The sequence below is a fragment of the Polyodon spathula genome, chromosome 13 (genome assembly GCF_017654505.1).
Source record: "Polyodon spathula isolate WHYD16114869_AA chromosome 13, ASM1765450v1, whole genome shotgun sequence".
Lineage (NCBI taxonomy): Eukaryota > Metazoa > Chordata > Actinopteri > Acipenseriformes > Polyodontidae > Polyodon > Polyodon spathula.
In genome coordinates, this window is record NC_054546.1 from 40,665,054 (window position 1) to 40,692,250 (window position 27,197).

A 27,197-nucleotide genomic window follows, 5' to 3' on the forward strand; every position below is an offset into this window, starting at 1 on the left:
AAGGGTGGCTATTTCGAGGAATCCAAGATTTAGAGACTATTTTCAATTTTCTTGAACATTGCTTTGATACTCTGTATGTTTTGCTTTGTATATTGTAACATGTGTTTTCATTTTCAAGTATTTACAGAAATGTATACAACGTAAAACATTGTCATTTATGAAAAAAACCTAGTTTCCAGCAAATGTACTCAAACTTTTGACTGGTACTGTACACACACACACACACACACACACACACACACACACACACACACACACAATGAGGGTAGACAACACCTTAACGAAAACATATTTTGGTCTTCTTTATCCCTGAAACCCCAATCAAAAGTCAAAGTAAGCACTATTGCTACTCTAAATAATAACACAATATGGACCATCAATTTGTTTGACGGATAGAGAGCCATGGAGTTATATACAAAAGATATACTGAACTGTAATTGCTATTCCATTTTATTATTCTATTGCACTTTACAGATTCCCAGGCTATGTTTAAAACCACAGCAGCAACCCAGCTTACCGACCATTCAAACAACTCGTTCTCTACCAGACTTCCTGCATCTCTTTATCGAGACCCTTTCCTTCACGTCCTGCTCTCTCTCACTCTTTCCAACACAATGTCCCGTTTCATTCTTGCAAATCGCTGTCTACATGTTTGCATGTATGCATTCATTTATCTACCACAATATCTAGCGAGGGAAGGCCCTGCAAGATGACACACTCATTTTTAAAGTATAGTGACAAATTTTGGTGTACCATGGAATTAATCCCCCTCTCTATCATTATTCCTGTGTGGGTGATTTTATTGCTTACTCTACACTGAAACCTGGTGGTAGACATATGAATTACATCCTGTTACAAATGAAGTGCTGTTCCCTTACTCATACTACAGTCATTCCTGTAATTTTCAATAAACAAATACTTGGTGTGTTTAAATACATATGAAAAAAACAGCATTTTGCACAGAAATGTTTCTGTTATTGTTACAATAATTTGTTGATTGTTACGGATGGACATGTTTAAATGTTGTAATGTTGTTTTTTTAAAATATTTAAGAAAAAAAAAACCCACAGCACAGACTGTATTCCACACCCTTGAGCCAGCCAGCTACACAGACAGACAGAAAGACAGAGAGACAAGGAGAGTGTTACCATAGTAACAAGCCTACAGTGTGAAGTCCATAAGAGTGGAGAGGAGCGTCGAGAAATGGCAGGCAATGATCTCAGTGATCAGTCCCTCTGCCTGCATCCCTCCAGGCATTCTGAGCTTGGGTTGGTTGGGTGGTTGAGGGCTGTAAGTAGAAACAGGCTCCCCCCTCAGTAACTCAGTGCCTCGATACACTGGTGGCATAAATTAGAAACTGTAAAACATGCGTCCGTACACGCTAAGGTAGCGGCCCAGGTATTTATTTCTTTATTTAACTATTTCTTCATTTTTTTTATTTTTTATTTTATTTTATGTATTCATTTTTTTATTTGACTTATTTAAATTTCTCTAAGAAGTCCGTGAAGTGTGAATTGTGTCTGCGGGCCGTGGTCATCACAAAATCCTGGGTGCTGACCTGTCATTGGTGAGCGTCTTGCGCAGCCGCACGCCTCTCCGAATCGCCACCAGCATGTCTCCGCCGGAGGCCGGCTCCTCTGCCACGCCAGGGCCTGGGGGCGGGGCCATGAGGTCATCTCCGGGGAGGGAGGGGAAGGGGAACTGGCCCTCCCCCAGGGCATGGGCGCTGGCCACCAGTTCTCCAATCTTCTCCACCAGACTGTGGCGGTTAGCAGCGAGCAGCTGGTCCTCTTCAGAAGTCAGGACTATGGGAGGGGGAGGCTGGGTGTAGACACTCATCTCCAGTCCCGCACCGGAACCCCAGGCTGTGTTGGGGAGGCTGAGGCGCTTGGGAGAGGCCTTGACAAAATCCATAGCGTTGGGTGACGTGTCCTCGGAGTAGAAGACACATTCCTCGCTGCCGACCCTCACCGGAGGGCCTGTGTAGCCCGGGGAATCAGGCACCATGGGGGTCTTGACCGGCACTATGGGCGGGCGGATGGGTATGGGTCCGGCGTTGGACAGGGTGCGCCTCACAGAGGGTTTGGTTGAAGGGGTGCGGCGGATGGTGGCCACCCCTGGGGTCAATCCACCCCCTCCCCCTCCCGGGTGCCCCCCCTGGCCCGCGGCTCCGCTGGGCAGGCCTGCAGTGCTGGCTGGCCTCTTGGTCTGGATCATGCGGCGGTAGTTCTGCGCAATGTTGCTGTTGCGGGGGATGGTGGAGGACTTGTCAAACTCGCTCTGCACCTCCCCCTCCACGTCCCCGTTCACTGAGTAGCAGTCGTAATCCGAAACTACGGAGGGGGAGAGAGAGGAGTCACAACTCTTCAATTTATTTCAGGCTTTGACCGCTGTTTTCAATTAAACAGCTATTACAATAACCACTAGATCAATCCCTTAAGCTTTACTAGGAAGGTGTAGTGCCGGAGGGTGCTGTCTGTTACCTTGCGAGGGGATGGTGTCCTCGGAGCAGGAGGGGGTGGTGGTCTGGGTGCTGTAGCCACTGGAGTACTGCAGGGAGTCGCGGCTGCTCTTCTGGTGCTCCATGCTGAGCCCGCGAGTCAAGACCATGGCCAGATCACTGGCAGCTGGGGACACCTCCTCACCATGCTGGAGAATGCAAGGGGGTGGGGCATTGAGAGGTTATTAGCATACTGTGTCTCTCTGCTTTCCTTTGTGTTAAACTCCACAGGGACATACAAGAGAAAGTGAGTACATAAATCCAAAAATAAATAATACATACACACTGTATGAGTGACAGTACACTGGGGAAGTAGGCCATCCATCTGCACAGTGTAGAATAGTAGATGAAATTTCCATGCACAGTTTCATCAAAAATAAAACTTAAGTAACTGTCAACTAAAGTGGTTCATTAGATACAGTGGAGCCATCAGGAGACCAACCATTCAGCGGCCATAACTTATTCACAATTCACCCTTAACTAAACTTGTGCTAAGGAATGCCCATACCAAGGAACAACTGGGTGAGCGCTCCACATTCCTGTATATAGCTTAATCACTACTGTGTCCTGGTCCTCATTTTTTGGGCAGTTTTTTTTTCATGTTTATGTTTTGCAATTTAATTTATACATCAATGGGAAGCAACCTGTTCCCAGTAAGTGTGTGGGGCTTGTTTTAGAACATCAGGCTGCTAACAGCACACTGATGTGACTGAAAGCGCCGTCACCTTGGCAGCGATGGTGGCCGGGGTCATCCTGAGCCTCTGGGCATCCTCTGGGTGTATCCCAGGGTACACCTGGGGGGGTGGGGCCAGCTCAGACTCTCTGTGTCGCTCGGCTGGCTCCTTCCTCCGCTGTAACGTGCTGACCATTGGCTGGTCATAGGGGCCCGGCTTGGACCAATCCTGATGAGGGGGAGGGGGTTATTTAGGGACAGAGAAGGGAGCAGCCTATCAGAGCACAGGGGCTAGTTATCCACAAGGCCTCCAAATTTGGCACCTCAGCGTTTGGGTTTCAGTGTCCCATGAACCTGCCCATTCTGTGCTGTCTTCCACCATGGTGATGAAGCATAACCTGAATTGAATCATGCAAGAGTTAACTGAACAGATGAGATCACAGTGGTTTGGGACTGTTCATTGATAGAAGCAGGATCTGATTTGACACTGATCCCAGCTGTTATTTTTACACATGCAATTCTATCCGATTGCTTTTCATACAACATCGCATGTGACAAGCTAGTGTTTCCTTTGGTCTATCAGAGAATGCTCAATACTGTTGTTGTACAGCAGTTCATCAGAATATTACTATCAATAAGTTACTGTATGCCATGTATTTCTTTGCTTATGTAAGTTGATACGCTAACCTAAACGACTGCTAATTGCACCAAAAAAATAGTCCAATCATTTTCCAGTAAATCCTTCATTGCTACAGTGTACGCAGTCGAATCGATTTTTTTGAAAATCCCTAAGAAAAATGGTTTGCCGTATTTACAAGACATGTTCAGTTTAGCCAAACTCTTACGCATGGAATTCAGGTCACCCCTGACAACCCACAGGAAGCAGCTGGTTTTAAACAAGCAGTGAAGTGAATGAATAAAGGAAAAGAAGGAATAAAAAAAACAATCAGCAAAACCAAACCAAACAAGCGTTAGTTCAAGAGATACAGCGAAACATAAAAAAAAAAAATAATTAAAAAGTGCAAATGAAAACAAACCTTCCAGCAAGGAACCATTGATGAGGGAGTGTAAGTGTTGGTTCCGGGGGGGCGATTATGGGGTGGGGGCACAGGAAGAATGACAGAGAGAGGCCGGATGGAGCCAGTGAGAGAGAGAGCAGGGTGGAAGGTAGCGAAGGACGAGCCGAACTGCGAAGCGTAAAGACAAAGATAATCAGAGCGGGCACGGCTCAGGGCAGCCCAGAGACAAGGACCCGGGGCCTTGGTGTGGAAACCCCTCTATACAAAATACAGCAAGGTGGGAGTCTAAGTGGCATTACAAATAAGTCAAATTTCAGGCAGTCAAATAAGCATGTGTGGCTAAGTGGATAATTGTGCAACTTTATATCACAGTAGTTTCTTAAACAGTTAAAATAATTTTATTCCAAATTTGCCTGTGGTTGAACAGTTGCTTCTAACTTAAAAAAAACAAACAAAAAAAAAAAACATAAAATATAAAATATACCAAATTAACTTTTGTATATTAGTCACATTTTGTTTTCTGATGTTACCTGCTTGTAATTACACATGTTGTGTCATAGTAATGATCCAACAGCATAATCATCACCACTTAAAATAAACCCTACTAACTGTACACCACTTTCCCAGCACAGACTGGGTGAGAGTGATGGTAAGAGAAAAGGATACAGTGACTAGGGCGTCACCTCCATTTCACCACCATCCTTCCTTTTACTCAAAACAGACCCCCACAACAGAACTTACCAAGGTGAAGGAGTGCAAGTCGGACAGAGCGTGTTTGTGAAAGAGTGTGACACAGCAAGTGAGTGTGTGAAGGAGTGAGACACAGCAAGTGAGTGTGTGAAGGAGTGAGACACAGCAAGTGAGTGTGTGAAGAAATGAGACAACAATTGAGTGTGTGAAGGAGTGAGACACTGCAAGTGTGTGAAGGAGTGAGACACAGCAATTGAGTGTGTGAAAGAGTGTGACACAGCAAGTGAGTGTGTGAACGAGTGAGACATAGCAACTGAGAGAGCTGAGACATAGTGTGTCAAAGGATGAGACGGTGAGTCGCAGTGTGTGCGTGTGTGAGAGTGTGTGGGAGTGAATTCACCTTTTCTCCCCCTGACCCGGCCCCGGCGGTAGAGGTTGAACTAACCGAGGTGGGAGAGCTGCATTCGCTCACTGACTGACAGGTCTCCGAGGCTTCAGAGGAGGCAGAGCTCGATGACTTCTGTGAAGAGAAAGAGGAGGGTCACAGTCCCAGGAAACACTTCACTTCATCCAGAAGTCAACTAACTGGACAATATTTTACAGTATACAAGAGAACACATAAGAAAACAAATTGAAGTATATTTGCATATCAGACTAATTCTGGTGTGTGTGTGTGTGTGTGTGTGTTTTATAATTTGAAAGCTGACAACATGCTTTTTAGAGTCTAGTTTTAATACGGTTTAATTCAAACTACAGGCCTCTATCTATGCGCTGGGAGTTCTGATTGGCTGTGTTACCTGGCTGGTGATGTCAGAGGGCATGGGCGAGGGCGGCTTGGAATAGAGGGCGGCGTCCTGCGAGATGAAGCCCGAGTCGTGAGAGGAGACGCTGCTGAGCCGCTGGGTCCCGCCGGGCGGGGGGTGGGCCAGGCTGCGGTATCGATAGGATGAACTTGGTGAGTGAGTCTGAGAGCCGCCGGAGGAGCGAGATGCACTACTGTGGGTGCTGTTTACACTGCTGCGGAGCGGGGGAGAGGGGAGGGAGGAGACAGAGGAGAAACAGAGAGATACAGAGAAACAAGGAAGATGGGGGGAGGAGAGAGGAGACAGAGAAACAAGCGAGATGAGAGAAGAGACAGAGGAGGGGTAGCGAGAAGAGTGGGGAAGAGAGGAGGAGGAAAGGGGAGAGAACAAGGGAGTAGGGGAAAGGAAAAGAATGAGGGAAACAATAGGAGGAGAGGCAACAAAAAGGGAAAAAAGGCGGGGATAATAAAGTGGAAGAAAATAAGGGAGGAGGATGACAAAGATGATAGGGAGAAAAACAAGGGAGGAGAAGAGGAGATGTGAAGAGGAGGGAGAGAGGTAAGAACAGGTAAACACAAGGGAGATGGGGAGAAGGGGGAGTGTTGCAGGTGACATGGGAAAGGGTTAAGAATGGAATGGAGGGTTAAGCGGTGAGGAGAGATTTTAGGGTAGGGGTTGTTAGACAGATAATGGGTTGGGAAGAAAGCACGGAAAAGACAAATTGAGACAGTAAGAACGAGAGACTGGCAGACAGAAGAAGAGCAGACACATAGCTCAAGGACCTGTCACCTTTAACCTGTGACCTGTCCTACAGCCCTCCCCATAGCAACAACAACTAGCACTGTAATGTAGTTCAAGCATTTATAGTTACCTAATAACTACATAGCAACTATAGTGTAAAAACTGCACTTAAAATGCAGTATTGGCAGTAAAGTCACACAAACTCAAGAGAATTGAACAACAGTTGTTTTGCATATGGGTCTTGAGCACAGACAAAGACATACAGACAGACAGAAGGACAATCAGACAGGCTGGCCAAGTGATTTTATCTGCATAACTGTGACAGCTCTTTGGTTTTGTACCCTCTCCCACATCACGCTCAATACACTCTCCTTACATCTGCTCTCAATGGCATCGCACACCTCTCTCAATGGATTTCCAAACTTGATCTTTCTCCTAGTTTACAGGTTTGGGATTCACCTCCTTATAATTAGGTTATTCCTTGCCTTCAAAACACACACTTGTTCTCTTTTTCTCACTCTGTCAATCACACCCTCTCTCTAGCTGTCTCTCCCTCCTTACCTGCACATGCTGGATTTCCTGGAGCCGGAGCTGGTGGGTGAGGAGGGAGGGGTCTGATAGGACCAGCTGTAGTCCGAGCCCTTCAGGTCCATGATCACCTGAAACATACAGCACAGAAGTCATGAGCAATAGGGTTGAGAAGCTCAGTGTTTATATTGCTGCCGTGCAATGTAGAATGTACTGGTGTTGACTAGCTCAGTGGTTAGAGTGCTGAACTGCAGTGTGGAAGGCAGTGTATTTGAGTTGCTCAGTGGTTTGAGTGCTGGGCTGCAGTGTGGAAGGCAGTGTGTTTGAGTTGCTCAGTGGTTAGAGTGCTGAGCTGCAGTGTGGAAGGCAGTGTGTTTGAGTTGCTCAGTGGTTAGAGTGCTGAGCTGCAGTGTGGAAGGCAGTGTGTTTGAGTTGCTCAGTGGTTAGAGTGCTGAGCTGCAGTGTGGAAGGCAGTGTGTTTGAGTTGCTCAGTGGTTAGAGTGCTGAGCTGCAGTGTGGAAGGCAGTGTGTTTGAGTTGCTCAGTGGTTAGAGTGCTGAGCTGCAGTGTGGAAGGCAGTGTGTTTGAGTTGCTCAGTGGTTAGAGTGCTGGGCTGCAGTGTGGAAGGCAGTGTGTTTGAGTTGCTCAGTGGTTAGAGTGCTGGGCTGCAGTGTGGAAGGCAGTGTGTTTGAGTTGCTCAGTGGTTAGAGTGCTGGGCTGCAGTGTGGAAGGCAGTGTGTTTGAGTTGCTCAGTGGTTTGAGTGCTGGGCTGCAGTGTGGAAGGCAGTGTGTTTGAGTTGCTCAGTGGTTAGAGTGCCGGGCTGCAGTGTGGAAGGCAGTGTGTTTGAGTTGCTCAGTGGTTTCAGTGCTGGGCTGCAGTGTGGAGGGCAGTGGTGTGAGTTGAACAGTTCTTTGGGTACCTGCTCGCTGGCCGGGGGCAGTTTGTGAGGGTCAGCGGTCAAGACAGTGAGGTCATCAATTATGGCCTGGAGGTGAGTGATCTCTCCCAGCATGGCGATCTCTCCATTCTGAGGAAAAGAAACTCGTTTGTCTCCATGCACTGAATCCAGGAGCGCCACATGACAGCTCCTCTTCCCCTCCAGCCTCTCCCACTCCACTCCCCTCTTTCCTTCCCATCCCATTTTAGTAGCTCTCTCTACCCCTCTCACCTCATAGTCTCTATCAGACCCCATCAATATCACTGATCTCCCCTTCCACTCTCCCTACATTGTTCCCCTTCCAATGTCCCATCTCCTGTCCCCCCTGTCTCTCCCTGCTTCCCTCTCAGTCTCTTCCACCCCTCCTATTTCCTCCCAATCTTTCTCAGACCCTCTCCCCTTCCAGCCTCCCTGCAACGCTACCCTTTCAGTCTCTCCTATCCCCTCTCTCCTCCCTGTCTCTCCCAGGCCCCAGTTCTCTCACCACGATGGGCTGCAGGAAGCCGATAAAGGTGCAGAACCTCCCGCGCTCCTCCACCAGAACCCTCCTGACCGCCTGCTTCTCTGTCTCCTCCAGCAGCAGGTACATGTCATTGACATCCTGCAGGGCGCTGTCCAGCTGAGGCTGCAAGTCACCCTTACCTGGGGGGAGAAGGGGAGGAAGGACAGAACAGGGGAGGGGACAGAGGGAGATAAGAGAGCAATAGGAATGAAGGAAAAAGGGATATGACAGGAAAGAAGAGGTATAAAAAAAGAGTTAGAATTGTGCAAAAAATAAGTACTAGAGTTAATCACCACAAATACAAAACAAAAGTTATACTAAAAGTGCAGGTGTGGAATTCACTAAACCCAGCTGTGAAACACTAAAAACAGAGCAAACCTTCAGATGAGGTACGATGGTGTCTGGAACCATGCAGGAAACAGGAGACAGAAAGAAATGAGTGAGCGAAGAACAGAAAGGAGAAAAGAAAAAAGGGCTTCGCAGCACCAGTGAACGTGCGACACAGAAACACAAACTCTAGAGCCAGGCTGAATCGCACAGGGTTCTACAGCGTGCAAATCTACATGGAGCCAAACAGCAGTTATATGAGGCTAGCCTTGAACTAAAGTGGTCTAATGCAGACAGAATAAGATCTGATTATGAGAAAAGATTCATGTAAAGTAATTTATCTCACATATCTAAAATCTTCCCATATGTACATAAAAAAATACTTTTCAGCAACTGCCAATACTAGTACAATTCAGCGTGATACCTATCTGGCAGACTCACATTAACATGATCTATTCTCTATTATCATTTAAAATAAATGCTGAGTGCACACAGACCACAACTAGACTTAGAACCTCTGTGTTATCAACATACGATTCAGCAAAGAGAAGCAAGGCCTCAGTTACTCTGTACTCACCTAGGAGTTCTACAAGTGGAATGTGCGGTGGAGAAAGAGAGAGAAAGAGAGGAAGGGAGAGGGACGGTGGGAGGGAGGGAGAGAGAGAGAAAGCAGAGACAGGAGCTCAATGTCAAGGTTAGTAAAGAAGCCATTGCAGGATTAGCATGTCTCAGTGCTGCACAAATCCGGTGCGTTTGTGCAGTCTGCAGCCTGCACAGCAAGGCAGAGGTAACTTCAGAGAGACAAGCTTGAAATCAGGACAAGAGCAGCCGGATTACAGCAGGTTCGGACGTACTCAAATAGGATATTTTTTCCCAGCACTGTTTTTGTAAAACCCCTTCCTTGTCTTTGTTTTGGGCTTGTACTTAAACAATAGGTTTGTGCAATTTCCTAATTTACCAACTCACTATAAATCAGGACACAGGACATCAGATTACTGCCATAAAACAGGCCAAGCAATCGCTCATAAATACAGCTTATCTCCCCCAGTAAAGCTTTTTTTCATTTTTTATTTAATGGAAAGTTCCCAAGGTTCTTATGCTACCTTTACAGCAGAGATGGATCATATACAAATTCTATAGTCGCCAAAGGCAATGGTTGTCAAGACTCCTGAGTACCATATCTGCAGTATAAAAATAGACGTTTGGCTATTCTGAAGATCTCTGGCTGCAAGATCTAGGATTGATCGGTACATTTTGTTCATGTATTGAGTGGATTGTTCAATGTTGGTAGTTCTTTTTTATCAAAAAATTCAGTTTTCATATTGCATGGTTACATTAGAAAAGGGACATAACATAAGTATGAAATGGCTCTGTATTTGTGAATGTGACCCAAGAGGAGTGCACCTCACTAATACAGGCATGTGAATATGTAGTTAGACAGCAGTGGAATGGAATAAAATAACCATTCCTGATTGGACAGGGCCTCATTGTTTGATAAATCCCCTTGCCTTGCTGTAATCTTTCTCTGCTGGTGATGATAATGCCGTGCAAAGTCAAACCTGCAGGTGGAGACGTTGCACAAACATCTCACTGATTCATTTACTCACTCTCAGCCTGTTTTTCTTGCTGTGTGAGTGCCAGAGTTGACAACAAACCACTTGGGGGAATATTAATACTGACAGGGACTCTCATTTTTGCTGACAACGCCAGCATTTTACTGACCGCAGATACACGACAAAATGCATCGAGTTATTCCACTTGTATTCCAAAGGGCAGGTTTTTTTATGCCGAACAGAATGTACACGTGGTACCTAAGCATGCATTTCCATCTTGAAATACAGCAAAGACTATAATTCCAGTCACCTTAATGAAGCAGCCAGTAAAACACTTTCTCTCTTAAATAGATGTGAATGACAGAAGCACCTTCAATATTTATCCAGCTCTCCATTATAAAAAATAAAACTGCTCAAGCATAGAGGGATACTGCTGTACCTGTAGTAACAATCAACCATTTGTTACTCCCAGCACACCTGCTATTACACATGAAGATTTTATAAATTAGACGCATTTTCTAGTTTCCAGTCATTTCGGAGCGATGTCCACAGCATCATATTGCATTTTGACACATCCTCAATTTTCCCCAGTGGAATTCCCCTGGCTTACCTTTCCTGGCCTTCTTCTGCAGCTTCAGTGTGTCCGAGGATTTCTTCTTGATCTCGTGACGGGCACGTTTATACTCTGAAGAGGAGAGGAGGAAGAGAAGGAGGAGGAGGAGGAGAGAGAGAGAGAGAGAGAGAGATCTGAGCAACTGTGTGGGAGCTCTGTAAAACACCCAGTCTCGGCACCTATCAAACTTGATACATATTTTTTTCGCATCAATATTAGAATATTAAGCTCTCAGCATGAGTTTGTTTTGCAAGATCCTTGCTTTTTATTAATAACCCACGTGCTGTAAAGGATGTAGCAAAAACAATGTGTTAAAAAAGATGACTTGTCTGGCCTGGTCATTTGATTATTTCTCAATAAAATGATACTGTACACTCACACACAAGCACCTATTAACACAAGAACAATGCATATCATTGACACCCTCAAAAGGGAAAAATACAATCTTCCATTTATTGCAACAAAAAACACCCCACATACAGTGTCTAATAAATTACTTCAAATAAACATGAGACAGACAGACACTGAAATGTGAGACGCACACAGCCTAACAGAGGGACAGGCACGAAGAGACCAGGCAGTGAAGAGGACACCTTTCGCATGGTCCTTGTCAAGCTGAGTGGCGGTCTTCTTCCAGTCCTCAATGCGGTCCTGCAGTGGTGTGATGAGACTCTCCATCAGGGAACTGCACGAAAGAAGCCACAATGATCACAACCAACACAACTCAGCAATGTTCCTTATTATCTCCTGGGAGTGTTAGGGGAGAGGCTCTTTAGTTAATCAGCTCTGCCCCACCATACCCTGCCCTAAATCCATTGCATTCCTCCACTGGTCACCAGTTATGCTGATGCTGGTGCTACAACCTTGGTTGTTCCACTTTTCTAGCTACAGACAGTGGCCTCCACTACACACCACGACTGTCTACATGCAAATCAAAATGCAAAACTCTTTTGCCAGCTAGTGTCTTCTCATTAATGACAAGCTCAATGTGGTTTATTTTCTTCCTCTAAATAAAGATTTTGGTTATAGAGGTGTACATGTTTAAAAGACAGTAAGAGTAAGCTAAAACATAAAACCAGAGTGGATCAGATTTATCCATATACTGTAACATCCAGACAAACAAAACAGAAGAATAATCTTAATAGCATGATGCCTGGAGGATTACTAGGGCAGGCATGGAATGCTGGAAAGCTTTGAAAGGCATAAGCTTTGAAAAGCATATTTAAATCTGCAAATAAACAGAGGTAAAGCATAGCCATCAGACGTCTTCCAGACATCAAACACCTACGGTGTTTGTCTCTTAAAAAAATAAAAAAATAAAGGTTTTGAGGCTGGCTTTTTCAAACACAAAATGAAATGGATTGTCGTCATTCTTCGTGACAACCTTTTGTTTTCGCTCATAAACTCAAGAACATTTTACATGCAGGTAATATGCTCTGTGGGCAGTAACTGAATGCTATTTGAACTCCCACTTCACCTGCTTCTCCACTGTCTTTTTGTTATATAACCATAACCCACTTTTTAAATTTGACCAGTCTTTGAAAAGTGTATCTTTTCCCGTGTCAGCTGTGTGAACAGTAGAGATGGTGAAAAGCAGACTGTTTATTTTTTATAACGGACTCACATCTTGCAACTCACAGTTAAGATGCCAACAATCAAAGAGTCTAGTCTGTAATTTACTCCTATTTTGATGAAAGGACAAAAACTATGTTCAATTTTACAAAACAAAAACCGTAACTATTTTTATCGAATGCGAAATTAAGTTCTATAAAATTCAAAAAGGAAGTCTTTCATTGAGTATACATGACAACAGGACAAAAACATATTTTCTTACATATATTTTGGGAAATGGAACTTCAAGTCCTGTCAGTACTTTAAGAATAAGTCTTTGAGGTCCCGCCAGGACTGAAAGGGTTAACTGAAGGTCTCGTACGCACACTAACTTGTTTCTTTCTTGTTTTATAACATGGGTTATTTGCCTTTCAAAAAATAGGAGTTCATTAAAAATATTAATATAGATTAAAACCCTTTGACAATAGAACCCACGGGAGAGCAGTAAGCAACTCTCTCTCTTACTTGGTGAAGTGCCGCAGTTTTGACTCGATACTGCGATGCCTCATGCACATCCGGGTCAGAGCTGAGCCGATATCTCTGGTGGCGCCTGGAAAGAGAAGACAAAAAAGTCATTCCAACACTGGCCAGCAAGGGGCAGCATCGCCTTAAAGACCAAGAGATGATTTCTGAGCTGAGCAACTGGAAGGCAGTGTGGTCTACTGGTAAGAACTGAGGAACTGGGAGGCAGTGTGGTCTACTGGTAAGAACTGAGGAACTGGGAGGCAGTGTGGTCTAGAGGTTAGAGCTGAGGAACTGGGAGGCAGTGTGGTCTAGTGGTAAGAACTGAGGAACTGGTAGGCAGTCTGGTCTAGTGGTAAAAGCTGAGGAACTGGGAGGCAGTGTAGTCTAGAGGTAAAAGCGGAGATACTGGGAGGCAGTGTGGTCTAATGGTTAGAGGCAAGAGACAGGGTGTCAAGAAACCTTTATATAACTGGAGGCTTAGCACTACTCAAACCAAGTCTCTTGATCTCCTCATGCTTTTTAGCCTTTAACAGGGTAAAAGCAACAGGCCCATCCTGAAAAGGAGACGAGATGGCTGTGCCGGGCTGTGCTGGGTAACTACTTGTTTCTTTGAAGGAAGAGACACAGATCCTCTAAATGGATCCTCTCTGTCACTGTCACATTCTCAAAGCTCCAGTATTTCAAAGGCTTTACATCTGTGAGGTTTGTAGAGCATCCCCCCCCCCCACTCCCTCCCCCGACTGGCAGACACACAGCACTGCGACTGAATTGGTACAGTAAAGAGAAAAGGAGAATAGGCTTCTTGTGCGGTTTAAATCCATGCTTTCATAAGAAAATGCCTCTTGGACAGCATTTATACTGAAGAGTATATACACACACTGTACATACAAGTGAAGCTGGCTGGACACAACGGCAAATAAAAGGATAATCATTTAATCTAAACAACAACATAATACTCGCTGAAGTGCCTACAGGGTCCCTACATTCAAAATATACTAGGAATAGGGTAATATTAAAGATCCTCCACTCTTTGTATCATTATAGAGACCATATACGTTTCTGAAGCACGATGTATTTGCAAGCCAGCCTCTTAAGCAAGTAAGTGATGGGAATTCAAAGACAATTACAGCCCCCTACAGTGCAGTCCAACAAAGGAAGCCTGGGGGACCTTAAAAGCTGTGGACCAACATGGATGAGAGGGCTGATCCATAGTGTCGTGGCTTCAGGGACTTTTTAAACAGTGAAGAAAACAATTCCGAAGTGAAAATTGCAGTTACTGTAAGGAGGAAAGTGGATTTTAAAACCTATGGGAGTGCACCTTTAGTATTTACACCATTCTATTTTAGACAGCCATCAACTGGACTGCTCCTTCAAGAGGCCCCACTAAAAAGCATGTAAATGTTATTAAATATTTACTAAACCTAAGCTGTTCAATTTCGCTAACCCACCACATTCTCTAATGGATCACAGCTAGTGTAGGTCACCATTGCAATAAAGGATTAATTAATACACTCCAAAGCCATGAAAGCAATCACTCACCTCTGCTCACTTTCACAGAGTCTGTTACAGTAATGGAATACCTTTGTCTTACTATAAATCTGCGTGTTTCTGCAGTTGTGTGTGAGTATGCATGCAAGTAAAGTGCGTGTGTGTGTCTCTGTCTCAGTGTATGTGTGTATGTGTGTGTGTGTGTGTGTGTGTGTGTGTGTGTGTGTGGGGGGGGGGGGGGGGGGGGGGGGGGGCCACCCCACTCCGCCGGCTGGGGAGTGTGTCGTGTGTCCGTGTGTGTAATTGCTTCACTGCTTTGGATTGTGCAAATTAATCTTTATGTCCTAAGAAATATAGGGGCATGCAAGGACAGGTCTGGGGGTTAGTTGAAACTTGGCTGAAACTCTGCTGAGCCAGGCAAGCAGACACATCTACACACATGGCAAGGCTGGAAAATGATTTTCTTTCAAGATAGCTAGTAGCTAAGAGCCTAATATTAGACGATGGCAATCGCTATTTAGCTGCCCTTTGAGTAAACAGCCGCATCGAACCAAAAATGGAATTACAAGCCTGTAAAAGTAATAAGGAGCTGGCCCTGTCCTGCGAGCGTATTTGCCAGCCATCTATCAGACGCTGTAGTTTGTTTACCATCACCTCCTTGCACAGCTCCCACAATGCACCGGGGCTGGCCAGGCAGGGGGGATATTGATTTTTCTCATGACATTTGGTCAGCCTGAGCTTCCCCTGGAAATGATGTGATTACTGAGCAAAAGGAGGCACAGAGAACCTAAAACAGGGAGTGTGTTACAGGAATATATAAGACAGGGTAGCAACACAGAGGCTGGCACCATCATTGTGTCTTTACAGTTTTGATGGTGTCGGCTCCACATCACATTATTATAAAGCACCGATTGGTCAATTTTACAATATTTGGCATTGAGGAATTGTTAACTGCGGGCCGCAGAGCAGATCCCATCTGCCGCAGCACCGTCACTAGCCCGGAAACAGGCCAAGACCTGAGTAACACACACAAGCTTGGTTCAGTCACGACTTCCGCACATTTACAGCAGCTGGTTTAAACGTTGTAAAACTGCAGCCTATTATCATTCCTGAGCTGAGATTAAAATATAGCCTCAGGCTTCAACTCCTTAATGCCACATACTGAGCTGGCAGATTAAAGCAGTTAAGATTACCAGCAAAAAAACAAACATTCACTACACGGCAATGAAACCTGGCTGAGGAGGCACCTGATGGTAGACTCTAGTAATAGCACTATAAGGTCTTAGGGGGAGCTTTATCCCACAGCAAATGATGTTCTAAAACTAGAACCATCTCTTTCGGTTCTCAGAGTTTCTTAGATTACAGTTTATTCCGTTTGTTAGGAGTAAAACGGTCATAGCAAAAAGCTAGTATTATGAAGGAGTTCTTCAGTCTAAAGTTCACTTCAGTTCAAAAGCTGGTCTACATATATATCAAGCTGGAATGAATTGTTTATTTCCAGACAACATGGAGATGTTTTCACATATTCCAGTCTCCCAGCAGGGGGCACTACTAGACAGTGGGGTTCAGAGGCATTACTACTATATACAGAAAGCCTAGACCATAAAGACAACTCCTCAGCGTCAAAGTTAAGAGGGGAGGCAGTAATTAAGGGCTAAAGTATCAGTTCTCTTGCCGCAGGGATGGTTGCAACTTTAATTATAAGCCACTCCATGGGGTGCAGGTTTAAATGAGAAGGCTGCAGAAGTCCATACGATCTGGGGCAGATAAAAGACATGAGCCCCTTTGTACAGGGTTAACCACTTTCAGCAGTACCTGTTGCTTTCTCTTGAAGTTCAAAACCACTGATTACAGTGTATATCCTTTATGAAGCTGTAGGCACACAATTTTAATTAAATCGGCAGGGCAAATGGGTCTCAGTTGCGGATAAAGAGAGCTGTAGCTGCCCAACCAGGCAGGCAGGCAAGTAGTGATTTATAGGCAGGCACCCCAGCCCTGCCCCCATCCAGGAGGAACAGGCACTCCCAGATGGGATATCCCTCCATTCAGCCTTCCTTGCTCTGCCTTTCCTGAGAACACGCTGTTTACAGCACTGTTTCCTCAAAACACCTTACAGGAACAATGCACGCTGGGACAGCCTGCTGATTTACGACCAAACAAGCTGGCACCATGAAGTGCGTGTGTGTGAATGTGTATGTGGTACTGCCCAGCATACAAGGGTTAGGAAACTGCACTCTGCCACTCCTCAGTAATAGACCACTGCCTCCGGGTCACTCAGCAAGTTCACCTAACTCCAAATGAACTAAACCTACACCCAGATTAGCTTCTGGTAATTGTGCTCATGCTCTGATCAAATTCAAAGTTCTTCACTAGCTTCCTATTGTGATGTCAACAAGGAACAGCAACTATCGAAGAAGCACAATCAACAATATTTAGAATTGGGGAAATGTTGATGCGTTTGATTTTGCAAAAATCCCTGTGGCATAGAAATTCACTCCCCGCAGAGCACACCTGCCATGCACGGACACTGCAACATGCTCAGAGCAGAGGGCTGCTGTGCAGACTGGCTCTTCTCAATTCAGTGAGGAGAACTTCCTGGATAGGGGCGGAAGGGTGGTACATTAAGGTGCCGTCCATGGCACTGTGCCTAGAGCTTGTTTACTCCGGTGCTGCATGCTCAGTGGCCCCCTGGGAAACACAGAAACAGCCAGCAGTTCCCCCTGAATTACCAGTGTCACTAGCCAATCATTCAGACATTTATGAATGCTATATATTCACTTCCCTGCCCATGGAAGCAGTGAAACTGCTCCCATTCGATCTCACTGTTATCAAACAAATAAATGAGACCAAAGGCTTTGGTGTGGAAACCCTTACAACCAGTGAATGCAGGCTTAGTTAATGCTGCACAGATTCACAGTTTAAACCAAAAAGCATGTATTTAGTTTATATGAAGTCCACTGCACTGGATTCATTTGAAAAATACAGCACAGCTTTATGATCTGCAATAGTTCCCTGGTCAATGGTGCTAGTCAATTAAACTGTCAGATACAGAGTGATGCTAACACACAATTGGATCTTAGTTGCGGGGAGCTGCAGTTAAATGAATCCTCTGAAAATGTGCCTTTTGTGTGTGTGCGTGTTAGGCAAGCAGCAGCCTTAATACGTGCTGTAAATGCTGGTGTGGGCTTGTGCTTGCAGAGCCAGGGAGCCTGGGGTACAGAGAATGCAGTATATTCTGATCAGATTCACTACTCCTTTGCCATGCCCAGCCTGTTTTATTCTGTCAGTGACAGAGAGAGATACTGTAGTATGCCCTTTAAGCCAGCACAACTCTCTGAGAAATCAATTCCCAGGCAAGCACGTTGCCGTGACAACACTGACCCCCGACCTTCTCTGTGTCGGCACTTCGGTTGCCAGGCTTCATATTGGAAAGGATTCCGGGGGTCTTATCGACAATAAGAGTGGACCGAACATTTAATATGACCAACCCCCACCCCCACTTTCTTGCTGGAGTAACAGCTTGTTGGAGCTGAAATGAGCTGCACAGAAACCTTTGACAGGCTGATGAGAGCAAGGCTCTGTCTTAGCTGTGGGCGAGCGGTAAAGTGTCAGCCCCATGAAGCCCTGCTTTTTATTCCTGTAGCTAGCCTGTCCTTCAACACTCACACTCATATACAGCACAGACTCACGACGTCGCAGACTGAGTACAGGCAGAGAGATAGAGAGAGGGAGGTCATTCGCTCATTGAGGGTATACATAATCTCTCCCTGACAAAATGCATAATGCATTTATTTGGCAGCTTTTTTGAGAATCAAAATTGATTATTTGCTGCGGAATTAATTCAGCAAAACACGTTTAGATTCCAAGCAGCTTCTTTTTGCATTTTTGGATAAATACTTTGAGACACTTTGCCATCTTTAATGTGATTTTATACTAAATTGTATATACTGAATGTTTTATTATTATTATTATTATTATTATTTTTCATTAAACAGAAGCAGGACTACTTGTTTGTTGCACTAATTTGTATCTTGTACCAACAAAAATGTTACTGTGAGGATTACTAACAGTAATTTATTTTAGTGTAACCTCTTCTCATTACATGTTTACAATCTACAGTGTAGTCCGACGACGGTATAAAGGGCTTTAAGACACTTCTTGTGTTGAGTGCACCACAGATCAGTCCAAGCAGTAAGAGATGGAGTCTGCTGAACTGCTTGTCTGCTTCACAGATCCTTTTTAATGTGCCATCATGAGCATGGTGTCCAATCAAACGTGCTGATTTTTGGGGGGGTTGGTGCCCTGGGGGTTGCATCATTCCGGACATGGCTGAATCTCTGCACTGAATTCAGTTCTTTTCTGAGAACACTGAGGCGGAAAGCAATCCGCCTGTACACGTCCCAGCGATCCCAAACAAACCCAATCACTTCGACTCATTAACTCAATGTTAATGCACACTGTTTTGTTGTTTTTTTTTTTTTTTTTTTTTTTTCCGCAAAACGGAAGAAACTCAATTTCTGGGACCTTGTTACATGTTTCAGCCCTATTTAATCTCCTTTATCCCCCGTCCCCACTCCTCTCTCTCTCAAAGACACACACATATACAAGCATTCCCCATGCTTCAGGCTTTTTCTGGCCTTCCCTCTAGAGTGTTTCCATAGCAACCTGGGAGATGGAATCTGCAGAGGGATTAAGCAACAAAAACAGGCCATCAGCTCTTTCTCCTCGCTCTCTACACTTTGTCTGTTCTCACTGCTGCAGAATACAGTCTGAACTTAATCTTGCTTTACACTAAGCGCTATAAAATAGCCTTCAAAAATCCAACCATACCATACTAAATCATTTTATTTCTTCATTTATTTTTTATTGTTTTGTATCCTGCCTCTATATAATATATATATATATATATATATATATATATATATATATATATATATATATATATATATATATATATATATATATATATATATATACACACACACAAAGACCACCTAAAATGGCTGTACTCTGGTATGCCTTGTACCCATCACAGTACATACTGTTAATATCTAGGATTTGGTCTGTGAATAAATTTTAAATGACCTCCAGGTAGCTGCATCGGTGTACAGTTATATCTATTTTTAATTTTACATTAAACCAATTGGTATAAAGCCACTCAAAAGCTTTTGATTGTACAGCTCGAATTATTATACATGCTCACCCTTTACTGCACTTTACCCCAGCGATGTTGACCCCAGTGTTGTTCAGCCCACCCCCCCCCAGGGCTACCCTTTCCTTTCACAAGGGTTCAGCTGCAAGCCGCCACATCCTGTTTCTGTCCTGGAATTTCCTACACCCTGGCTCCTCCATTCCTACAGCTGTCCCTGGAGTGCTGCCTCAACACTGCGCTGTCCCTCTGTGCTTGTGAATGTCAGTGCTCATGAAAAGGTAAAGGACAATGGCCCCGGTTACAGCCAGGTGAGGTAATGTGAGCTTCCTAACTCAGCCATACACCTCAATCCACACCTGAACAACAGAGCCCCACCCAGACATTCCACCCCACCCAGACATTCCGCCCTCCCCTGAGATGTTGCTTTTTGTTTGTTAATCTTGCTTGCTTGGTCATAAAATCAGACACACATGTAACAACCAGGGATTGCAAGTTAACAGACTACTAGGATCTACTAGGAAAAAACAAAATCGGGTTATTTATCTGAAAATGGAAAAATGCATGATATGTAAAAATGCTAGTTTGTATGTGTGTTGGTGTGTTTTAGTACAAGGCAGCCTGTTTGTGTGTGTGTGTGTGTGTGTGTGTGTGTGTGTGTGTGTGTGTGTGTGTGCTCTCCCTACTCCAATCTGGATTACTGTTGACTGTCCTTAAATATTAACCTTCTGAGCCAGCATTAGGGAAGCCCTGGAATAATGGGTTTGATCCATTTCAATCAGCCACTGGAGAAATCCCTCATCCCACCGACAGGTTCCTGTACTTCCCAGCACTAACATTCACTAGACAAGCTCACTCTGGAAGCAGTGGAAACACTCTGCTATGACACAAAACTAGCAGCCTTTGGACCTCCAATCGCTGTGTCTCCTACAAAACGTGTGATTAAGACTCTTCTAAGATTCCAAACAACTAGGAATCAAAACTAAATACGAAATGTACAAACAAACTGCTATTCAAACAAATACATATTAACAGAATTCTTTACACAAATCTAATACTCATTAAATCAGAATAAAAAAAATAGAAAGAAAAAATATGCTGTTTTCTGTAATTGAAGTTCTAATTGTATTGGTCTTTTTAGTCCTTTTTAAAAACACTTCACCACACATGAAATGTTGGCCACGCTAGTTCCCATTTTAAGTATTCATGGTGATGAGGTCTCTTTGTCTGATAGGCCGTGATGCATCCACACACTTTTTACTTTCTGTGAGTGAGCATTCAGGCTACTGCGCCAGGCCCCCAGTTAAAACGCACTTCACTTTTTTTGCCCAACTTATCGATTGCCAAACCAGACAGGCCATTGTCCTACTTTCTATCCAAACAGAAGCGCTGAAGGGAGAGCAGCGGCTGGCTCTCCGAATGAACAATCAGTGCTAAACAAACTGGGCCAAGCCTGCAATGAACACACAGAGAACCATGACACAGTCTCCAACACGTACAGTAAGCACGCACACACATTCCTGAGCACAAACCCGCTGAACTACACACTTACACAAATGCACACAAAAACAGAAACACACATCGGACACCCACTCGCATTTCTATGTGTCACCAAATTATGTTTAAATAGCCTTTCAACATAAATAAGAGGACTGAGGTGATTTGCAGCAATTACATTGCTGTAGATACCTCATGGCTTTATACAGTACTTCAAAGAAAACTGATTTATTTGTCTACCAGGTTACAGGAGTGACTGGTATTAGTCAATTTCAATGCCCCAACTCTTCCACACACACACACACCCCCCTCAATCCCCCAGTTCCAAAGGGTTTCAAGACCTCCATTCTCCACATAGCAGGGAGCGTGATCCATACTTACACTGTATTGGAATCTGTGGCCTCCAAGGTATGTAGAGCTTGTTTACAATGGTGGGAATGTGAGTCTATGTGTGGACAAATACTTCTGTTTATTTCTGTCTCTGTTTTACTTTGCTGTGTAAGTAAGTTCTTCAGGAGTGCAAGGAACCATGAGAAAGCCAACATATCCCTTAAGGTTAAAAGTGCATTTGTTAGGAGGGAGGGAGGATTAGAAATGTTGCTGCTGAACTGAACTGAACAGAAGCCACCAGTGCAACAGCATAAGCAGTTCAAACGGTAAGCTTTGACCAGAAGTGTCATGCGTCAAGGTATCAAACGCCACCAAGTTTTATTTTTGGTACCTGCCATTCAGAACAATACTTACAATTTTGTCAAAGTGTTTGTTTAACATAACTGTTTTACTAAAGATATATGGTACCAGGTTAGACCAAGAACCTTTGAACTCCGATTATAATCTTAGCATGTCAGAAATGCCAAAGCATTTTTATCAGTTTCAAAAACGAGGGACTTCCCGCGTGCTCAGAAATAACTGAGATTACAAACCAGTGTGACATATTACCGTCTATAAACCTCTCATTTTATGGCTCAATTATGTGACCAGAAAAGCCAATGTCAGACGAAGTCTCTGGTTAATTTCCAGTCAAGTTCCCATCGCTGTCAGATACTGTGCTAATCACAACATGCTGGCACAATAGCCAGGATTGCTGGTGGACGGTCGTGTCTGTATGAGTCAGAGAGGGGCTGATAAATAGATGAAGGAGTTACTGTTATTTAGCTAGACAGTGGCAGTAACAGTTTCTCTCTCTCGCTCTCTCTCTCTGGCCTGGCCTGGGAGTGATTCAAGGTCCCTGAGACATGGCTGCCTCGCACTCGACCCAGTCTTGTTGCGGCTGATAGGACCCCAGAGGTCTGGTTGAGCCTGCCCTCAGCAATCATTTCTGATCTATCTGAGGACCAGGTTGCGATAGAGACTGTCTCACTGCATCCATCACAGTTAAGCACATCTTTGCCAACAATCCCTTCCAGCTGGAAACAGATGCACCGGAGGTATGGGAGTTAATACCATGGTGCAAAACTTAGCAATGGAGCAAAATCTCAGAAGAGCTGGCCCGGAAAGTCTGGGAAGGAGTCGAGCCGCAAGGCCTGCCAAAGCAGTGGCTGGGCGGAGCGTTTCGGATGCAGAGATTCTGAAGAATGATGGCACTGCTGATTGGAGTCAGCTGGAGCGAGCAGCACAACCCAAACCACGCTCTGGATGGAATTATTCTGGGAGTTATTACAACCAGCTGGGAAGGAGGAGAGATCGGCTAGTTATTGCATGAGGAACTTCCTGGCAGGGACAGGCTTGCTAAAAATATAGGATCCAGCAGATGTGTTTTTCATTTAACCAAGAAGAACAGCATTCCCAAAAACAGCCTTTACAGTCCAGGCCTGGGAAAGCAACAACAGAGTCTGAGCACGACTGCACAGAAAGGGGGAGAAACTCTTCCTTACCTCTTCCGCTCCCCCATAACATTGATTTCTTATCTACCACCCTTCATCTTCGTTTCAAACTACTGCCTCGTATCCCCATTTCTGCTCCCTCTTCCTTTAAGACTATTAAATTGATGTTTTAAGATGTTAGAAGGATTGCAGGGGGTTTTCTGATAAGCAGGCAGACAAGACTGGCACTTTACTCTGAATTATACAAACCTCCACAGCATTGCAGTTCTCACTGCACTGTATCTCATACAGAACCGCACATGCTAATTATACTGGTGGAAATCTCCAGAACTCTCTAGAAAACATGCGTTAAAGATTGCATATCACCAAGGACTAGTTTCCAGAACCTTCTGACACCTGTACACAAAAAACTCTGATACTTTCTAATACCAAATTTAAACAACTTTTAATGCGTAGTTAGTTCAAGACTAGGGTGAAAACACTTTGGAAATGTGCCCCTTTAGTCCAAACAGTGAACTGAATAAACTGCATACGTGCTGTTAAACAGCCTGGACACCCTTCCGTGCTGGGGGGCGTGCAGATAGGCTACTGGAAGGGAAATGTCCATCTGCATGCTTGTTTGGAGGAAAAGACAGAAACTGCCAAGTCATTTAGTTGTAAGGTTTTAGACAGGGAGCCCCGTCAACCATTACTGCTGGTTTGGGAAAATGAATATATTTAAACAGAAGAGCTGCATGCACGCCCGTTTCCAAAGAGGTCAAGTGCCTGTAATGGGGGGCGGAAGGAAGGGAAATTATTTTAACACCCCCCCCCCCCTTAAAAAAAGAATGCTATTGATCTATTGTAAACCACTTCAGCACAATTAGATACATATATACAATTAGATAAACTTATACAATTAGATACATTGTCATGTACAATTACCCGTCAAAATAAGTTCAATCTCAATTCAATCTGACAAAAAAAAATAATTATGGAAATATGAATTTTTGTAATTCACATTTTTCCTCCTCGGCAGATGTAAAGCCCTCTTCTTCAGGTCATATTACTTAAGTATAAATCAACAAACAGACATAATTCCAGAGACAGAGAGTAGACAGACAAGCTGTTTACAGTTCCTAGTAACCTTGAACGACAAACCATGACATCCAAACATCCATAACTCTATAACACAGGAGCAGTAAAGGAAAGCAAGTATAAAATGGAACGGCAGAAATGTCTCCTAACAGCTCTCGCTTTCAATTATTCAAAGACAAGGGGATGGGATACACTCTGCAGCCTCTGGTGTCTTAGCAAACACTCTCTCTCTCTCTGTGAAAGGGCATCAGTGCAGGAGAATAGAAAAGAAAAATGTCTGTTTTATTTATTTAAAAAACAGATCCTTAGTTTTTAAGACTTCCATTCAAAATGCAAACCCCATGCAACCATCTGCATCAAGATAATATGAATGAAGGACTGCAGTCTGGAGAACAGCGTAGGTGTATAGTGACAGATTCCAGGCTGCAGGTAATCAGTACAGGCTATATTATGTCTACCAGGTATGACTGATCTGAATTGCAATTTCTCTGTCACCGGAGTGTCTGTAACTGCGAATAATAATTTCAAAATTACCCATAAAACAACTCAAGTCAAAATTGCTGTTGTATGATAAGGGTACCTCTTTGGTTTATGGGTTGCTGGAGTTCCATGCTCCCATAGCTGGTAAGGTAATTGGTGCACACACACACAGCAGAACCCTGGAGATGAAGAAACTTACAGTGAAATCAGTACAGCCACTCACTTCTATAGTTCTCAATGTTTGGAAATATTTGATATTTGGTTTTGCATTTCAGGTCTGCATTTTAAAAGAGAAGATTGGGAAAGCACATATACAATGATTTATTTTAGTTGTATAAAGGTCAGCTTCAGAGTTTGTCATATATTAAAAGCAAGCCTGTAGCACAGAGTGATAGGAGATGGGAGAAAAAGCTACACTTCCAGATGGCCAGCATCAATACTGTACAGCAGCAGCCATCTTCTCCCAGTCGCTGCCATCTGCCAAGCCAGGGAGTGGGAGGGGCTTACAGCCTGAACTACAAGATGTAACGCTCCCTTGCTGACACACTGATCCAGGGCAGGCAGAGCCACTGGAACTCAGTCTGTGTGTCATTGAGAGAGAGAGAGAGAGAGAGAGAGAGAGAGAGAGAGAGAGAGAGAGAGAGAGAGAGAGAGAGAGAGAGAGAGAGAGAGAGAATGAGAGAGAGAGAAAGAGAGAGAGAGAGAGAGAGATTACACTTTACCATCCCAAGCGCCAGAGCTGGAATCCACCGATAAACATAACTGTGATAGCTGCCAGCAATCAGCTTCAAACTCGTGCTGACCATACAGGAATACTAATACCTTTCCATACTGTGAGATGTTATCTAAGAATATCTATCTAGTGGCGCATCCGGTAAAGGTGCTCCGTGCAGAGTGCAGGGTGTGCCTTACAGCCTGGAGGTCACAGGTTCAAGTCCAGTGCCAACCGTGGACGGGAGTTCCCAGGGGGCAGTGCACAATTGGCCAAGCACCACATCAGGTGGGGAGGGTCTAGGTCTAGGTCAGGTCTAGGCCAGTGTGTCCTCAGCTCACTGTGTACCAGCAACCCCTGTAAACTGGTCAGGTGCCTGCAGGCCTGCCTGTAAGCCACCCAGAGCTGCATGGTCCTCCAACACTGTAGCTCCAAGGTGGTTGTATGGAGGGCCAGCAGAGTGAAAAGAAGCAGGTGGCTGACAGTACACATTTCAGAGGACGCATGTGTCCATCTTCATCTCTCCCAAGAGCGCAGGGGTGGCAACAGTGAGCTGGGTTGAAATAAAAATAAATTGGACATTGGATGCCTGCTATGTGTTTTATGTGTTCTCATTGCATCTACCTATGTTGCCATGCTAATCCAAACAATGGCAACAATAAATTATTAACAACCATGCTGAATGCCTCTGTAGACAACTCTGAAAGGACTGAGCTGAATCCAGATGTACATTGGGGGTGTGGGGGAGTGTGAGTGAAAGCCAGTGCAGGGTTAATGAAATGAAATGTGTCAAATAAAAACTCCAGCTGAGCCAGCAACAGCCCTACAATCATATTGAGAGTAATCATGCCTGATTCCCAACACTTAATATCAGGGATTACCTCGTCTTAATCTAGGCTGCCTATTTGCTGGTCTGTGTTGTTCGCCTATGCCTTGACAGGATAATGAGGACACTGCCTTGGAGGCTGAGAGTTGACAGGAACAGACTCCACTAAGTCTAGTGGTTGTAATTTACACTGCCTCCAGTCTCTCAGTTCTAGCCACTAGGCCACACTGCCTCCCAGTCCCTCATCTCTAACCACCAGACTACCCCAGCTTTTTGAGTTGTTCCTTTTGTTTGTTTGTTTGTTTGGTTTTTTTTTAATTTATTAATTTCAAATTGGGGAGAAAATAAGAAAAATAATTGGTGATTCCATTTTTTTTTTTTTTAAAAAGCAATATCTATCTATCTGCACTGCCTCTTCTCTATTAGGATGCTGCACCCTGATGGCAGTGGCTACCTTTAAGATGATAATGCACCCATCCATCATGCCAGAATTATGAATGAACTGTATCCCTCTTCCATGGCTACCACAATCCCTGTATATAGCATGTTCACAGAGTGCTGATGATCTATCAGTCTATATGCCACAGAACTTTTCAGATTTCCTTTTGCTTTGTAAAGACAAACCGGTTCCAAAGTTCTTACCTTCCTGCAGGCACATCCAGACATCTCTGATACCTTGGTTGGGTGCTGTCTGGCAGATGAAGCAGATCCTGGGTATTTTTAGGATGACAGTGACTACACTGACCCGTCACACGCAGGATGATGGGTCAGGATTAGGAGGGAGGCTGGGGCTGAGCTCCATGCCAACACTACTTAACTGGAGGCAATGAAGGGAAGCTGGCAGTGCCACAATCAGCAATAGGAAGCTTTTCAGTGGGGCACCAGGCCAATAAGTATCCACTGTCCAGCAGAGATACTTATTTTTTTCCAGAACAGCTAGGGCTATTTATTTCAGAGTGCAGTCCATCAGAACATAACCGAATTTACATTTCGCAGTTGATGGTTCTAATTCTATAGGTCACTCTGGATTGAGAAGCACAAGGAACGCTCAAACCCACCGGCAGCCCGGAGCTGCCTGTACTTGCTCTCTGCTCTCTGGGTGCTGGAAAGCAATCTCCATCTCTGCTCAGTATTAAAACCCGACAGCCTCACTCAATTCTCCAGGGGTCTCCAAGTGCCACAC

General features: G+C 44.4%; 1 protein-coding gene across 9 annotated transcripts in view; it reads right to left on the reverse strand.

Annotated features, from left to right (window-relative positions):
- Nucleotides 1-230: 230 nt before the first annotated feature.
- mtss1lb (MTSS I-BAR domain containing 2b) overlaps nucleotides 231-27,197 on the reverse strand; it is a 44,778-nt gene continuing 17,811 nt past the window's right edge. The window contains exons 4-16 of one of the 9 annotated variants that reach the window (XM_041268094.1): nucleotides 12,963-13,047; nucleotides 11,480-11,571; nucleotides 10,884-10,958; nucleotides 9,298-9,306; nucleotides 8,376-8,533; nucleotides 7,874-7,981; nucleotides 6,988-7,085; nucleotides 5,680-5,899; nucleotides 5,328-5,402; nucleotides 4,211-4,360; nucleotides 3,226-3,402; nucleotides 2,484-2,649; nucleotides 231-2,333 (exon numbers count right to left, since the gene is read on the reverse strand). In XM_041268094.1, coding sequence (XP_041124028.1) covers nucleotides 1,537-2,333; nucleotides 2,484-2,649; nucleotides 3,226-3,402; nucleotides 4,211-4,360; nucleotides 5,328-5,402; nucleotides 5,680-5,899; nucleotides 6,988-7,085; nucleotides 7,874-7,981; nucleotides 8,376-8,533; nucleotides 9,298-9,306; nucleotides 10,884-10,958; nucleotides 11,480-11,571; nucleotides 12,963-13,047 — 2,210 coding nt within the window. In that variant the 3' untranslated portion in view covers nucleotides 231-1,536. Of the gene's footprint in view, nucleotides 2,334-2,483; nucleotides 2,650-3,225; nucleotides 3,403-4,210; nucleotides 4,361-5,282; nucleotides 5,403-5,679; nucleotides 5,900-6,987; nucleotides 7,086-7,873; nucleotides 7,982-8,375; nucleotides 8,534-9,297; nucleotides 9,307-10,883; nucleotides 10,959-11,479; nucleotides 11,572-12,962; nucleotides 13,048-27,197 lie in introns of all 9 variants that reach the window. The other 8 variants (XM_041268090.1, XM_041268088.1, XM_041268086.1 and 5 more) reach the window with 8 other exon arrangements.